Below are 15616 nucleotides of genomic sequence, written 5' to 3'. Positions count from 1 at the left end.
AGGGGAAACGAGCTATTCCTGTCTAGTCATTTGTTTGTCTCACGTTATCCTTGCTGATCGTTCACTATTTGTTCAATGAACGACTGATTGGGCTTCAGGAATCCAGCACGAGAGGAGAGAATCTCTTCATTTTTAAGGTCACCTGCTCTTCGTAACTTTTCCAACTTACTCTGCCCATTCATTCATTATCTTTTTAATGTAAGACATTCTAATTGTGTACTTGTTGTGTCCACAGTAGGGGATTCACAAACAACCGTAAGACGTATCCACTGTTCTCCTTGAACAAATACTTGAATTATTTTCAGGTTTCATATACGTATATATTAGTTAAGTGATAGAATATATAAGTAAAACATGTTGTGAAATTCTAAGAAAGAGATGGCTAATTTAGGCTTTACTAGTTAAATTTCTTTAGAAAAACGAGGTTAGAGTAGCCTGGTAAGTTTCTGGTTGGGCAGGGAATGCCACATTGTGGTCAAGGATGACAAGAGAGAAGGTACCCTGGTTGATCCTTTAAAATCCAAACTGTTGGGTTTCCCATTATCATCATGCAGAAAAATCTGTATTTTTATACAGATTTATAGCCTGTATGTCTTTTTCCTCTTACTATTTGATTTTAATAAAATACATTTTATTACTAAAACTCAATGGATTTTATTAACATAAATAACCTAGTTATACTTTATTTGTTTTACTAAGTACATACAATTACCTCATTACAAAGACCTAGTTTTAATCTATTTTCAATCATGGATTGATTAAAGAGAGGCAGATTTTAACCCACAGTTCCTTAGCATCAGTTCAAGCTAAACCCTTTCACCTACCATCAGATCTGACCTTGGGGCTTGGGCATATTTCAGAACTTGGGTCATATTGACTCCACATTTCTCGCAGACTTTCATTAGCCTAAAAAGATTCCTACAAAGGAGGTTAATCTTCTGGTTGCAGCTTATTAGAGGAGACAAATATATCTCTTTCTCCTCAGGATCAAATAGGAAGGAGAAAAGTGATGGCAGGGTGGTATGAAAACCTCTTATTCCTGCAATCACCAGGGACAGATTGTTGCAGGTGGCCGACTGATTCTGTATTTTCCTCCTCTCTATAGTCAGCATCTTGAATTTAGATCAGATATCCTCAACACAGTCCTGCTTCAGGGCTGCTGTCTTAAAAGCTGAACGTCCTCTTTTCAAAGACGTTGATATGAAATCAGATTCACATACAACTTCACAAAACTTAAGGAAAACATTCCAGAGATTCTAAAATTATTGTGTAGAGAGTGTCAGCGAGAACATGGGGAAAAACATAATAAAAGCCGTATGTGAATAGAAAGGAGAAAACAGGGGTGCCTGGCTGGCTCAGTCTGTGGAGTGTGCGATCTAGATCTCGGGGTTGTGAGTTGGAGCCCCACACTGGGTGTAGACATTACTAAAAAAAAATAAGTAAGTGAACTTAAAAAAAAAAAGGAGAAAATAAAGACAAGTTACCTGCTTCATTGCTCCGTATACAGAGTAGGAAATGATTGACTGAAGTATCCCATGGTATCCAACTGCAGCTTACAAGCTGATATTTTTCTGTAGCCTCATCCCTTCTGCTCAACCAGTTCTTGTCTCTGCGTTTACTTCTCTCAAATTCCAGTGTGTTTCCAGCGTTAATTTGTCCGCTGTACTCTCCTACACCACTCCTTCCCCTCTTCACCTCTCTTTCCAGCCCAGATGCAAGACCATATTTGAGAGCCAAAGGTTTCAGAGCTCGTTGACATGTACTAATGCCAATTTTTTCGTCCCACTGTTGCACGTCTGTCTCTCCGGGTAGAGGTGCCATCATTCATGCTTCTGACTCCTTCCAGGTCTCAAGACTCAGCCTGAAATGGAAGCCTTGCCTCCCAGACAGGGCATTTCTATAGAAGAAACATTTCAGGGAATGATGAAGAAAAGGTCCATTAAGTGTAGTCACTGGGACAACAATTTTGGACAAGCCTTGGGATTTGAGAGCGGGACGGAACAGGAGCAACAGAAGAAACCTCTTCGGCAAGTCATGGCCCCCCACAAAAAGCCTGTGAGTGGAGATGGAAAGCAGACAAGTGTTGAACTGGGGAAAGGCTTACTTCTAAACACAATTCTTGTTACACAGCAGAGTGTTCCTATAGAAAAGATACCCAATTTATATTACACCTTCGGGGAAGATTTTAAACAGAATTTTGACCTAATGAGATGCTTCCAGATTTACCCAAGAGAAAAACCTCATATTTGTCATGAATGTGGGAAAAGCTTCACCCAGAATCTCCATCTGATTGAACACCGGAGAATTCATACCGGCGAGAAGCCCTACAGATGTGACGAGTGCGGGAAAACCTTTAGCCACAGATCCTCCCTTCTTGCCCATCAGAGAATCCATACAGGAGAGAAACCTTACAAATGTAATGAATGTGAGAAAGCGTTCAGCAGCAGTTCAACCCTGATCAAGCATCTGAGGGTACACACCGGAGAGAAACCCTATCACTGCAAGGAATGTGGGAAAGCCTTCAGCCAGTGTTCAACCCTCACCGTACATCAGAGAATTCATACCGGTGAGAAACTCTATAAATGTGCCGAATGTGAGAAGGCCTTCAATTGTAGAGCAAAACTTCACAGACACCAAAGAATCCATACTGGGGAGAAACCCTATAAATGCAGTGAGTGTGGGAAAGGTTACAGCCAGTTCGCATCCCTGGCTGAACACCAGAGGCTTCATACCGGGGAGCAGCTGTGTAAGTGCTTGGAATGCGGGAGAACCTTCACACGCATCTCAACCCTTCTCGAACACCGGCGAATTCACACCGGCCAGAAACCCTATCAATGTAACGAGTGTGGGAAAACCTTCAACCAGTATTCCTCCTTCAACGAACATCGTAAAATTCACACCGGGGAAAAGCTCTACACCTGCGGAGAATGCGGGAAAGCCTTTGGTTGCAAATCCAACCTGTACAGGCACCAGAGAATTCACACTGGAGAGAAGCCCTACCAGTGTAATCAGTGTGGGAAGGCCTTCAGCCAGTATTCGTTCCTCACTGAACATGAGAGAATCCATACCGGGGAGAAGCTCTATAAGTGTATGGAGTGCGGGAAGGCCTACAGTTACAGATCAAACCTGTGCAGACACAAAAAAGTGCACACGAAGGAAAAACTCTATAAATGGAAGGAATATGGGAGGCCTTTGATCTACAGCTCCTCCCTTACTCAGTATCAGAGATTTCTTAGAGCAGATAAGCCCGGTGAAGTTTAATTCTTCTCTCAAGTAATTCGAGACTCTTCGTTGGAGAATAATAAATAGGGCACAGACTCTGGATTGGAATAAGTCTTTTTTTTTTACTTCTGGAGAAAATATTATACTAGTTCCTGCTAAGTCATGGTGAAATTGATCAGTGGGATTATGAAGAGCACTGATTTGTCAAATTTTCTAAGAACGATTAAATGCTAATAAGGTTTCTAAGAACATAGAAAAATTTTTCAATTTGTAGAAAAATATAAAAGGCCTAACTTGAAAAAACATGAAAATAATGGAGTATACATTCTGCTTCTTTCATTAGAGTTTATTCCCTTTCTAAGAGCAAGCTTCAATATGAATTTTCTTTTAAATATAGTCATTGAGTTAATAATGTGAATAGGCGTGAGGCTGTATTTGCTAAAATGGCAGGCAAACACAGGACATGTGCTTTTCCATAAAGAGAAGCTCAAGGTAAAAAAGAATTCTTTAAATTCAAATTTGCATGTGGAAATAATGAAGCTTACTTTTTATGAACTGCCCAGCAGCAGGCTATCTATATAAATATATGTATGTGGACATAGGACATACAGACATACACACATAGCTTTAGAATATATGTATATTTTTCCCAGAAGTCTCTGATGATTAAAAAATGTGGTTTCATTAATTTAGAATTAGTTTTCAAAATTAAAATTTTGCCCAAAAGGAATTTCTTTTCCTTTTCCTTAGATTATTTTTTTTTAAGATTTTATTTATTTATTCGACAGAGATAGACAGCCAGTGAGAGAGGGAACACAAGCAGGGGGAGTGGGAGAGGAAAGGAGCAGACTCATAGTGGAGGAGCCTGATGTGGGGCTTGATCCCACAACGCCGGGATCACGCCCTGAGCCGAAGGCAGACACTTAACCGCTGTGCCACCCAGGCGCCCCTCCTATATTATTTCTTAATTTGATATGATTCGACACTACTGAATAGCATCTTAGGATAGTAGAAGTTGCAGTGCACTGAAGTGAGGGAGACTCATGCAGATACTCTCTTATCTGTTGCAGAAGGTATGTATTTGCAGAATCTGACCATACACCCCTAGCTCATTAGAGCCAGGAGGAATTTTCATTTAGTTTATTTAGCCTTTCATTTCACTAACGAAATTGAGCTTGTTGGGCAGAGTCAAGGCTAGAATCTAAGTTTTCAGCTCTGGTTTTCTAGGATAATTGTAGATACGAAATTATAATCTTTGGCTTCCAACCTCAAGTCCCGAGAGTACTACTATTCACTATTTATTTTGTAAACTGGTTAGGCACAATCACAGTAATTTAATCGGTTTTATTTCTATGTTTGACAGGTTCCCCCAACTGCAGTTTTTTTAATTGACTTACAGTCCCGTTCTTTCTTTTTCTTCTGTGTCCATAATTGTACCTGCTTTTATAATAATTGTACATAAATCCTCAGACTCTGCTGAGGTCCAGATGGTGAAATTGCTTTTGGGGTTTTCATATAGAAGATTGTCTTTTCATTTGTTTTTGTTATTCGTTTTCTTTTGTGTAAAGTGATATGTGAATATTTTATTATTAAACATTCTAGTCATCAGTTAAAATTGGCTTTCCAAACATTGCCATATTTTTAACAAATTTAACATTTGCATTGTCCCCTGGGCCCACTTCCCACAATTTTATATCTCACTTTCACAATTGGTATCATTTTAAAAAAGTGTTGTAATAAAAGAAGCTAGAACCTTCTGTCTGTGAAAGGTTTTAGAATTAAATGCAGGCATTCAGCATAGAATATTTCTTGACCTGCCTTAGTTCATTTGAAAATATCTTTTTATATATTGAACTATATTTACGAGGAAATGAGCTTTTAAAAAGACCTCAGTGTTTAGCACTGGACAGAGCCATTTGTTAGATATTCTAGAGAAAAACATGTTTGGTTACCCAATAGCAGTGAGCATGCTTAGTACCCAGATTTTGGTTTCGAAATGCTGTTCCCCATGAAAAGGAACCCAGGCTCATTGGAGAAGTGGCTGATTCCATATCTGGAGCAGAGAAAGTAGATGTGTCTGAGGTATCTTTTTATGAAACAAACAAAAACATAGTATTTAAAGACTAAGCACTCAAAGGATAAGGTCAGAAGGACACGGGAGCCATCCTGAAGGTGCTCTCAATGGTCAAATTTAAGATAATTTAAAAATAATAACAGTCAATGTAATTGGTTATAACATGCTAAGTAAAAATGAGCCCATAATGAAAACATGGTGGGAAAAAAGGGAAAGCTTTCTATAAACTAATTTGAAGAATGCCATCTTTTAACTGTACATGGAATGCCAGATTTAGAAAAATCACCTTTTTATACCCTTCGTGTAAGGAAACTAGGCAAATTCAATGGATGATGGACCCATTAGGTGAAAAAAAATGTAGGAACATTATACGGTGTCAAAGGTCACAGATACCAATTGCAGAGAAAAGACACAGCTTTCTAATGGAGAGATCTGGCTGTCAAACTGAGTTTCCCTACTAGTGGGACAGCCTGACATTATGTGGCTCCTGATGAGAGACAGTATGAGGCTCACGTGATCATCTGTGATGGATTCTTGCCAAGAGTGTTTACTGAAGATCTAACTGAACCTCTCATCCAGATTTCTGTTCCTGTTTACAAGAAAGACGAGATAGAGGAACGGGTTGAACTCCACAATGAGGAAACAGACAAACCCAGAGTTTGAGACTTTGTACGAGACAACTGGTCTAGACTTTTCAAAAAGCCAACGTAGTAGAACAAAAAAGAGACTTTTAGATTAAGGCACTTGAGAGTCACAAGCAAGGTGTGATCCTTAGTTGGCTTCTGATTCAGAAAAATTAGAGCAAGCATAAAAGACATTTGGGAGGTCCTGGAACTTTAAAAAATGAATAAATAATTTAAAAAAGAAAAGACATTTGGGAGGGGATACTTGGGGAAGTATGAGGATGGAATGGGTTTTAGATAATGTCGTATGTTTAATTTTCCTAGAAGTGATGATGGTATTGAGGTATTTAGGATGATGCCCTTATTCTTAGGAGATGCATGTAAAAGTTTTCAGGTTTGAAAAGTCATGATGTCTGCAGCACATTTTCGGGTGGGTATGTAAAAAATTAGTCAACTTGTGAAAAATTAGTCAACTTTGTGGAGGATATAGAGATGGTCATTGGTCATCCTTTACATTTTTCTGTATGTTTATAATTTTAATAAAAAATTGAGGCAAAAAGTGAGTGCATAATGTGATGAATATAAAGCTTCCCATCAGAATTTTTCCTTTGTACTTAGGTAAATTTACTGTTTGAGAGTTTATCCCCTGAGGATGTAATCATTGGGAATAAAATAACTTTTGGTTCATTCTTGTTTCACTTTATTTTTCCATGTGGTGCTTGAACTCATGACCCTGAGATCAAGACCTGAACTGAGATCAAGAGTTGGATGCTTTACAGAGGTTAAGAGAGAAAAAAAAAAAAAAAAGAGTTGGATGCTTAACAAAGAGAGCCACCCAGGTACCCTGTTCTTGTTCCAGTTTAAATGGAGTATGCACCTGCCATCTTGTCTCTCCCACCAAATATAAACAACAACTCTAGAGAGAATGCATTGAGCAGCCATCTGAGAACCCTGACTAGTATGGTAGAAGACAGATTTAAGAAGGAAACCAGAATTTGAAGTAAGACCACTCTGGTACTCCCAGACATTCCTGTGGTAAGGACAGTGGTGGTTAAGCAGGCATCTAAACGTTTGAGGGAGGGGAACCCTTATCTCCGTTCAGAGGCACTACTTTCCTGGTACTTGGACCTGGAGGTAAATAATCCATGAGGTGAGAGCAGAGAGAGCCCAAAGCCTTGGATTTTTAACCAGAAGACCAGGAAAAGGAAGTAGCCCCTCGGAGCTGGAATGTGTCAGGTGGCGAGAGAAAAAGAAACCCAGAGTATTCTCCTAGAGTTGTGTATACAAACCTAGACTCAGCCCTGATCTGGACCCAGAGTCTCATAATATTCAAAATGTCCAATATATAATGCAGAATTGCACAAAATATAAAAATCAGAAAAATTCCAACATTTCTAAGAAAAGGACAACAAGATAACACAGATGTTGGAATTATAAAGTAGGTATTAAAATAGTATTTCAAAAAGTATGACCATTCTAATGGAAGCTTCAAAATTCTCAGGAGGAAAATAGATACTGTTATAAAAAAGGAACCAAGTTGGTATTTTATTTTATTTATTTATCTTTTTTTTTAAGATTATTCATTTATTTGACAGAGAGAGAGAGGCAGTGAGAGAGGGAACACAAGCAGGGGGAGTGGGAGAGGGAGAAGCAGGCTCCCAGTGGAGAAGCCTGATGGGGGGCTCGATCCCAGAATGCTGGGATCATGCCCTGAGCTAAAGGCAGACGCTTAACAACTGAGCCACCCAGGGACCCCCCCAAGTGGGTATTTTAGAACTGAAACATAAAATAACAAAATTTACAAAAAAATATTGGAAGAATTCAGTAGCAGAATAGAAATGACAGAGAAAAGAGTGAACTCATAGAATCACACGTGTTATCCAAACTGAACAAGAAAGAAAAAAATACACAGGCAAATCAACTGGTTGGGGGGGGGATAAAAAAATTAAATACCCATTTATGATAGAAACTCAGGTAACTAGAAAGAAAGGAGAAATCAACCTAATGAAGGGCATCTACCAAAACCCCGCAACTAGCATCATGCTTAATGATAATCAATTGAATGATGTTAAGATCAGGAAAAAGTCCATGTGTCCACTCTGGACACTCCTACTCAACTGTGTACTGGAAATCCTTGCCAGCGCAATCAGGCAAGAAAAAGGAATGAAAGGCTTTTGGTTTAGAAAGGAAGAAATAAAATGGTCTTCATTCAGATGATGCAGTTGTCCACTTAAAAACCCCCAGGGAATCAACAAAGATGCTCTTAGGATGCTAAGAGTTAAACTAGGAGTTTAACAAGGTCACAAGATACTAGGTTAACATATAAAAATTAATTTCTGTATCTATGTAGTAGTGATGAGCAATTAGAGGATAAATTTCAACAAGCTACTCCATTTGCAATAACTCCAAAAGGAAAAAAGAGAAAAGTTGGCTAATGTGTGCACCTCTATGTTGAAAACCACGAAATGTAGATGAGTAACATCAGAGAAGTCCTCAATAAATGAAGAGACATGCCATGTTTACAGATTGGAAAACGTCCTATAGTTGTCAATTCTCATCAGTTTAATCTATAGATTTAACACAATTCCAGTAAAAATTTCAGTAGGAATTTCTGTAGATACAGCCAAGTTTATTCTAAAATTTATATGGAAAGGCAAAGGAAGTTGAGTCGCCAAAGCCATTTTGAAAAAGCAGAGTAAAGTCAAAGGACTCAAAATAATCAACTCCAACTCTTATCACACCCAGGCGAGCTGAGAGCACATTCTCATTCGTACCATTGAACTACTCTAAACCAATGAAAGCTGCCTCATCTGTCTATGTTTCTTGTGAGTGATTGTCATTATTATACCAAGAAGTTCCCACGTTGGGTCCCTAATGGTTAGTTACTTAAGGCCAGAAGGTATCTCCCTTCTATTGATCCATATCCTGTGTCCTCTGGTGGACCAATTCTGCAATTCTGTATCCAAATTCTTGCTCTTCCCTCTTTTAGGGAGGATACAGAGGACTGTGGCAGAATAAGCAAGAATAAATCTTTTTGGAATGAATGCAGGGCAAAAACCAGTCTTTTCCCCAACCCTGTAATTAGCAGTTAGGAAGTCCTGGTGTCAAAGATGACAAGATTGGTGTGATGTACACCAAGAAGGGCTGCTGGTGGTTGCTTCTCTTCTGTCTTGTTGGGAGACTAGCATGTGGAGAGAGAAGTTTGCTTCATATGTTTTCTTGTGACCCTGTTTGCTTTGGGAGCTTTGTACTGCTGTCTGTTGCCCCACCCAATTCCTTAGTTCTTTCTTTCTTCAACCACAGAATCACATTTCCCACACTGAATGGGCAGAAATTTTAAAGGCTTTCTTTGTTAAATATAACATATTCAACAAAAAAGTCCCTGGTGTTGAAGGAGCTAAAAGTGGAAGTAGATCCTGAAAACAGAGACTGGGATAAAAGCTCAACTACCTTTTGAAGGGCAGGGGAAATCATGTTCATCTTGGAAAAAGCTGCTCCTTCTGGAAAGGAAGTTGGTTTCTTAGGGTCAGCACTATGTTGCCCCTACAGGACAAAGGCAAGCTGCCCCAAGTTACAACCAGTGGAGAGGTGAAAACAAGCATGATAAAACCCAGGGAAGAATCTTCTCTCAGAGGAAAAGAAAGGCAGCATCACCTGTACCCATCCTGGGTCTGGGATCCCAGCACAGCAGAAAGTATAGGGTGACAGGCTGTCCCAAGCAGCACAGCCGTGTCTTCATCCTGAGCTCTACCCCGGTGAAATGGCCTCCTCCTCTTGTTCTGGAACATGTGTGGCTCTGCAGGTGAGGCTCCAAAACAGTGGTGGAGATAGCTGTGCTATAAGGAACTACATTGACATCACCACAAGAATGTATTAGTGTTAAAATGGGTTGTTTCTGGGGGCGCCTGGGTGGCACAGCGGTTGAGCGTCTGCCTTTGGCTCAGGGCGTGATTCCGGCATTGTGGGGTTGAGCCCCACGTCAGGCTCCTCTGCTGTGAGCCTGCTTCTTCCTCTCCCACTCCCCCTGCTTGTGTTCCCTCTCTCGGCTGGCTGTCTCTATCTCTGTCAAATAAATAAATAAAATCTTTTTTTAAAAAATGGGTTGTTTCTGAAATTGTCATGAGACATTTATTTCAATAATGACTTAAAAGTTATGCATTAGGGGGGCGCCTGGGTGGCACAGCGGTTAACCGTCTGCCTTCAGCTCAGGGCGTGATCCCGGCATTATGGGGTCGAGCCCCACATCAGGCTCTTCCGCTATGAGCCTGCTTCTTCCTCTCTCACTCCCCCTGCTTGTGTTCCCTCTCTCACTGGCTGTCTCTATCTCTGTCAAATAAATAAATAAAATCTTTTTAAAAAAAAGTTATGCATTAGAATCCTACATAATGTCTCTAGAGTCTGCAAATTTGAAGGGGTATATAGTAAATATTTTAGGCTTTGTGGACCAAGAGACAAGATCAAGGATGTTATGTTGGTACTTGTATAGCAAGAAAGAAATTTCCATACATTTTTAATGATGAAAATCAATATATAACAATTGAGTATTTTTTTTTTTTGTAGTACTGGCCTGCTACTGAGACTAGAAATCTTTTCTGGGGTTGGGGGGGGGGTAACTCTTTTGCTTAAAGTTAGTATTCCTTATCATCAAAGTGGACCTTACCAACATAATCCAATGGGAACAAATCATCTTTCAACAAATGATGCTGGGACACCTAAATGCAAAAGAATTAAGTTGGATCCCTACGCCACCATATACAAAAATAAACTCAGTGTGGATTAAAGACATAAAGCAAGAGCTAAAATGATAGATAAAATTCTTAGTAGAAAATTTAGGCATACATTTTTGTGACCCTGGATCAGGCAATGATTCATAGATACGACACCAAAACAACAAACAAGTGAAGAAAAAAAATGTGTAAATTTGACATCATCAAAATTAAAAACTTTTGTGGACCAAAGGCCACCATCCAGAAAGTAAAAGGACAGTCCACAGAATGAGAGAGAAATCTTGCAAATCATATATCTGATAATGAACACATAAAGAACTACTAACAACTCAATAATAAAAAAACAAACCAAACAAAAGTGGGCAAAGATCTGAACAGACATTTCTCCCAAGAAGATACACAGATAGCGAAAGAAACGCATGAAAAGGTACTCAACCTCATTTACCATCAAGGAAATGTAAGTCAAAACCACAAGGAGATACCACTTCATACCCATTAGGATGGCTAGAATAAAAAAAGAGATAAAAAGTGTTGACAAGGAAAAATTTGGGGTCGCCTGGGTAGCACAGTCCTTAAGCGTCTGCCTTCGGCTCAGGGGGTGATCCGGCATTCTGGGATCAAGTCCCACATCGGGCTCCTCCTCTGGGAGCCTGCTCCTTCCTCTCCCACTCCCCCTGCTTGTGTGCCCTCTCTCGCTGGCTGTCTCTCTCTCTGTCAAATAAATAAAAATCTTAAAAAAAAAGATGTAGAAAAATTGGAATCCTCATGCACTACTAGGGGGAGTACAAAATAGCTCAGCCTCTTTGGAAAATAATCTGGCATTTCCTAAAAAGGTTAGGTATAGAGTTGCTCTATGACTTAGCAATGCCATCCATTCCTAAGTATATACCCAGGAGAAATAAAAACATACATCTATATAATAACTTGTACACGAATGTTCATAGCAGCATTATGCACAATAGTCAAAAAGTGGAAACAAACCAATGGTCATTAACTGACAAATGGCTAAATACGTGTAGTAGCACCAGACAATGGAATATAATCTGGCAATGAAAAGAAATGAAACACTGAGAAATACCACTAAATGGACCAATCTTGAAAGCATTGTGCTAAGTAAGGAAGCCAGGCACAAAGGACCACACATGGTGTGGTTTCGTTTATATGTAATGTTCAGAATCCAGCTTGGAGGATTGGGGGAAGTGGGACTTCTGGCTATGGGGTATCTTCTTGGGTAATGAAAATGTTCTAAAATGGATTGTCCTAATGGCTGTGCAACTCCGTAAATATAAAAAAAGCATCAGGTTGGACACTTTAAATGGGTGGAGTGCATGGTGTGTGAATTCTGTCTCAACAAAGTCATAAAAAAAATCTGCCAATGCTTATCTGTTCATAATAATACGGATCTGCTGATCTGTAATGACATTTTGAAAATTTTGTCTTTGAAAGTATGCTTTCACATGGATAGGCTTGTTAAATTCCAATATTAGTGCATGAGCATGAGTGGAATTGAGCAGATTCATTGCTTGCAATTCATTTATAGAATTTCATCAGATTGTTCTGGGGCACCTGGGTGGCTCAGTTGGTTTAGCATCCAACTCCTGATTTGGGTTCAGTTCATGACCTCAGAGTCATGAGATTGGGCCCCACATCAAGCTCTGCACTGGGCGTGGAGTCTGCTTAAGATTCTCTCTCTCTCTCTGCCTTCCTCTCTCTCCCTTCCCCCACTCGCTCTCTCTCGCTCTAAAAAAAAAAAAAGAATTTCATTATATTGTTCCTTTGATATTTTCCCATTAGTGTATCATTACATTTCAGATTAATCATTTCCAATGAGAGGTTAGGTGGCTCTTCCTCTATCGCACCATTAAATGGATTTTAGAACATGGAAATTTCCTTTGCACTTGCATTGAGATCCAAAAAATCTTGCTAGAACTGAGTCTGTGCTCAGAATCTGTATCTGCAGAAAATATTTATGGGAATGGAATGGCACTTTCTGTTTTAAATTTTGAAAGTGTAGCATGTGTATAAAGCGTCTTGACATTACTTGTGATTCAAATATTAGTTGTTATTGAAATGAATTTACAGCAGAATAAATCTTGCATAGAAAGTCTGATTTGCCCAAATTTTCAGCTGAATTTATTAAGAAATATTTATTAAGTCTGCAGCAAAAGCTAATTTCCAAAGCCACCCCATGTTTATTAACAGTGGTTAAACACAGTTCTTGCTCAGGAAAATTCCACTCTCAGCCTTGACTTTTAAAAATGGCCATAAAACTTTACTACTGCTAAGTCATTGAGCTGCTGCATAGCAGAGCAAGTCAGGATATTCAGCTCCTATTTCTGAAAGAGAAAATTCACGGAACTGACAATAGTTAAGTCCACAAGGGCAAATGAAGGTCACTATTGGCACTACTTGCTCAATACAACAGGACAGACTCCAATTGATTTCCTGCATGAATAAGCACAGGTTTAAGACACTTTACATTTTCACAGTCTTCGTAAATTTGTTCGACTAAGCCTCTTTTTGTGCTTCACGTGTTTTATATACATCACATGTTCAAGTCCGTTGGAGCGCTTCTTAGTGACTCCACTTCGGGTTATCCTCAATGAGCGTTTTTTCAATGTCTTTAAGAATATTCTTGCCTGTAGTTGTTCCACACAGACTATTTATAGAGGCTAGTTCTTCCATCATTTTTAAACTCAGCGTTGACTCATCAAATAAACACCGACCAAGCGGAATCATGAACAACTGCTGACTCTTCCAAAGCCAAAGGAAATCACTTAAAGTCATCCACCTTATTCTTTACTTGACTATTGATATTGCTCACAATGTCCTCAGCCCTTTGAAGGACTGTTCCACTGGATGGCTTAAGCAAGTTTATCTTCTCTGGACATATTTCTCTGGCTGCTGCGACCAAACATTTAATTAACTTACCATCAGTAAACAGATTTCCTTGCTTAGCTAACAAATGATCCACTCAGAAACTTCCTTTGGCTTGCAGCCTCATTTTCATATTTTAGTTTTTGTGAAGAAATTACACTGTGATGAGATCCTCCAGTTTTTATCTTCAAATATTCCATTATTTCCCTGAAAACAGGAATGTTGGATTTTCTCTCTTTTTTTCTTTCTTAGCTTGGCTACAAGTTCATCAATTTGACTGATCTCAAAGAACCAGCTTTTGGTTTTGTTAATTTTCTTCGATTTCCTGCTTTCAGTTTTATGATTTCTGTCCCAGTTTTTATCATTTTTTTCCTGCAATCTAAACTTATATTTCTCTCTTTCTCTAGTTTCCTTAGGTAAACCTTTAAATTGTTGATTTAGATCTTTCTTCTTTCTTAATATATGCTATAATTTTCCACATAATCACTTCTTTTACTGCGTCCCATGGATTTTGGTAAGTTGTATTTTTATTTCCCTTCGTTTAAAATACTTTAATTTTTTTTCTTGAGGCTTCTTCTTTGACTTGTGTGTTATTTAGAAGTGCATTGTTTCAGGTGCCATTGAAAGTGATTATCAGTATAATATCTACCATGTTTGTAACAATCTGCTATTCACCGTACACATTCTTTATTTCTTATTTTCCCTTTCTTTTTCTGCCTTCTCTGATTTTAACTGAACATGTTGTATCATTCCACTTTCTCTCCTCTCTTAGCACATCAGTTATACTTCTGTTTAAAGCCATTTTAGTGGTTGCCCTGGAGTTTGCATTATCATTTACGACTAATGTATGTTCACTTGCAAATAATACTCTACTGCTTTGCATGCAGTGCAGGAACCTTAAGACAGAGTATTCTCCATCATGATTTCCCATCCCTTATGACTTTGCTGCCCATGATTTCACTTATATCCATATGCTATAACCTCTCGACACACTGCTGCTATTATTACTTAGGACACAATGTTATCTATCAGATCAAGTAAGAATAAGAAAAACACAGGACTTTATTTTTCCTTCATTCTCTGCCTTTCTTCTTTTCACTAGGAAGATCTGAATTTCTGACCTTTATCATTTTTCTTTTCTCTGAAGAACTTCTTTTAACATTTCATGTGAGGCAGGTCTACTGGTGACAAATTCCTCCAATTTTTGTTTGCCTGTGAAAGTCTATATTTCTCCTTCACTTTTAAAGGATAATTTCACTGAATACAGCATTCTAGGTTGGTGGGTTTTTTTTTTCTCTCAACACTTTAAATATTTTACTCCACTCTTCTTGTTTTCATGGTTTGTTGTGAGAAGTCAGATGTAAATTTTATTGTTCCTCCTTAAGAAAGGGATTTCTCCCCCACTCTGGCTGGTGTCAAGATTTTTCTCTTTTCTGTTGGTTTTCTGCGGTTCAAACACGATATGCCTAGGTGTTAGATTTTGAGGTATTGATCCTATTGTTGTTCTGGGAACTTCCTTGATATGTGATTTGGTGTCTGTCATTTGATTTTGGAAAATTGAGAATATTGAAGAGAAAACTGAGAAGCCATTATTGTTTCAAATATTTCTTCTCCATTTTTCCTTTCCTCTTCTGATATTCCCATTATGCATATATATATATCTTTTGTCTTAGATCTTCTTGGTCTTAGATCTTGTGTTCCATTTATGTGTATGTGTATTCTTTAAAAAAATTTTTATTGGTTAAATCCCTAGGAACAGAATTGCTAGGTCATGTGGAAAGTGAATGCTTAACTTTAGAGGAGGCTGCCAAACTGTCTAACTGGTGGTTCCATTTTGATTTACCAGGCACAGTGTATGGGGCTCCCGTTCCACCACACCCTTACCAGCACTGGCTATTGTCAGGGGTGGTTTGTTTGTTTTGCTTGTTTGTTTTCATTTTAATCATATTAACAAGTTGGCAGTGTTGTCTCATAGTGGTTTTAAAAGCATTTTCTCCTTAATCCAGTCATCTGTTGAAGGGCATCTCGGCTCCTTCCACGATTTAGCTATAGTGGACAATGCTGCTATGAACATTGGGGTGCATATGGCCCTT

At 38.8% G+C, this 15616-nt stretch overlaps 1 protein-coding gene across 6 annotated transcripts in view; it reads left to right on the top strand.

Moving 5' to 3' along the window:
* ZNF354C (zinc finger protein 354C) overlaps nucleotides 1-4041 on the top strand; it is a 37097-nt gene extending 33056 nt beyond the window's left edge. For all 6 annotated transcript variants that reach the window (XM_034655844.1, XM_034655845.1, XM_034655846.1 and 3 more), the window contains one exon: nucleotides 1847-4041. In XM_034655844.1, the coding sequence (XP_034511735.1) occupies nucleotides 1847-3261 (1415 nt within the window). In that variant the 3' untranslated portion in view covers nucleotides 3262-4041. The remainder of the gene's footprint in view (nucleotides 1-1846) is intronic.
* Nucleotides 4042-15616: the final 11575 nt, after the last annotated feature.

Source organism: Ailuropoda melanoleuca, chromosome 3, assembly GCF_002007445.2.
Source record: "Ailuropoda melanoleuca isolate Jingjing chromosome 3, ASM200744v2, whole genome shotgun sequence".
Taxonomy (NCBI): domain Eukaryota; kingdom Metazoa; phylum Chordata; class Mammalia; order Carnivora; family Ursidae; genus Ailuropoda; species Ailuropoda melanoleuca.
Note: the sequence above shows the minus strand (reverse complement) of the source record. Positions and strands in the feature narration are given on the sequence as shown.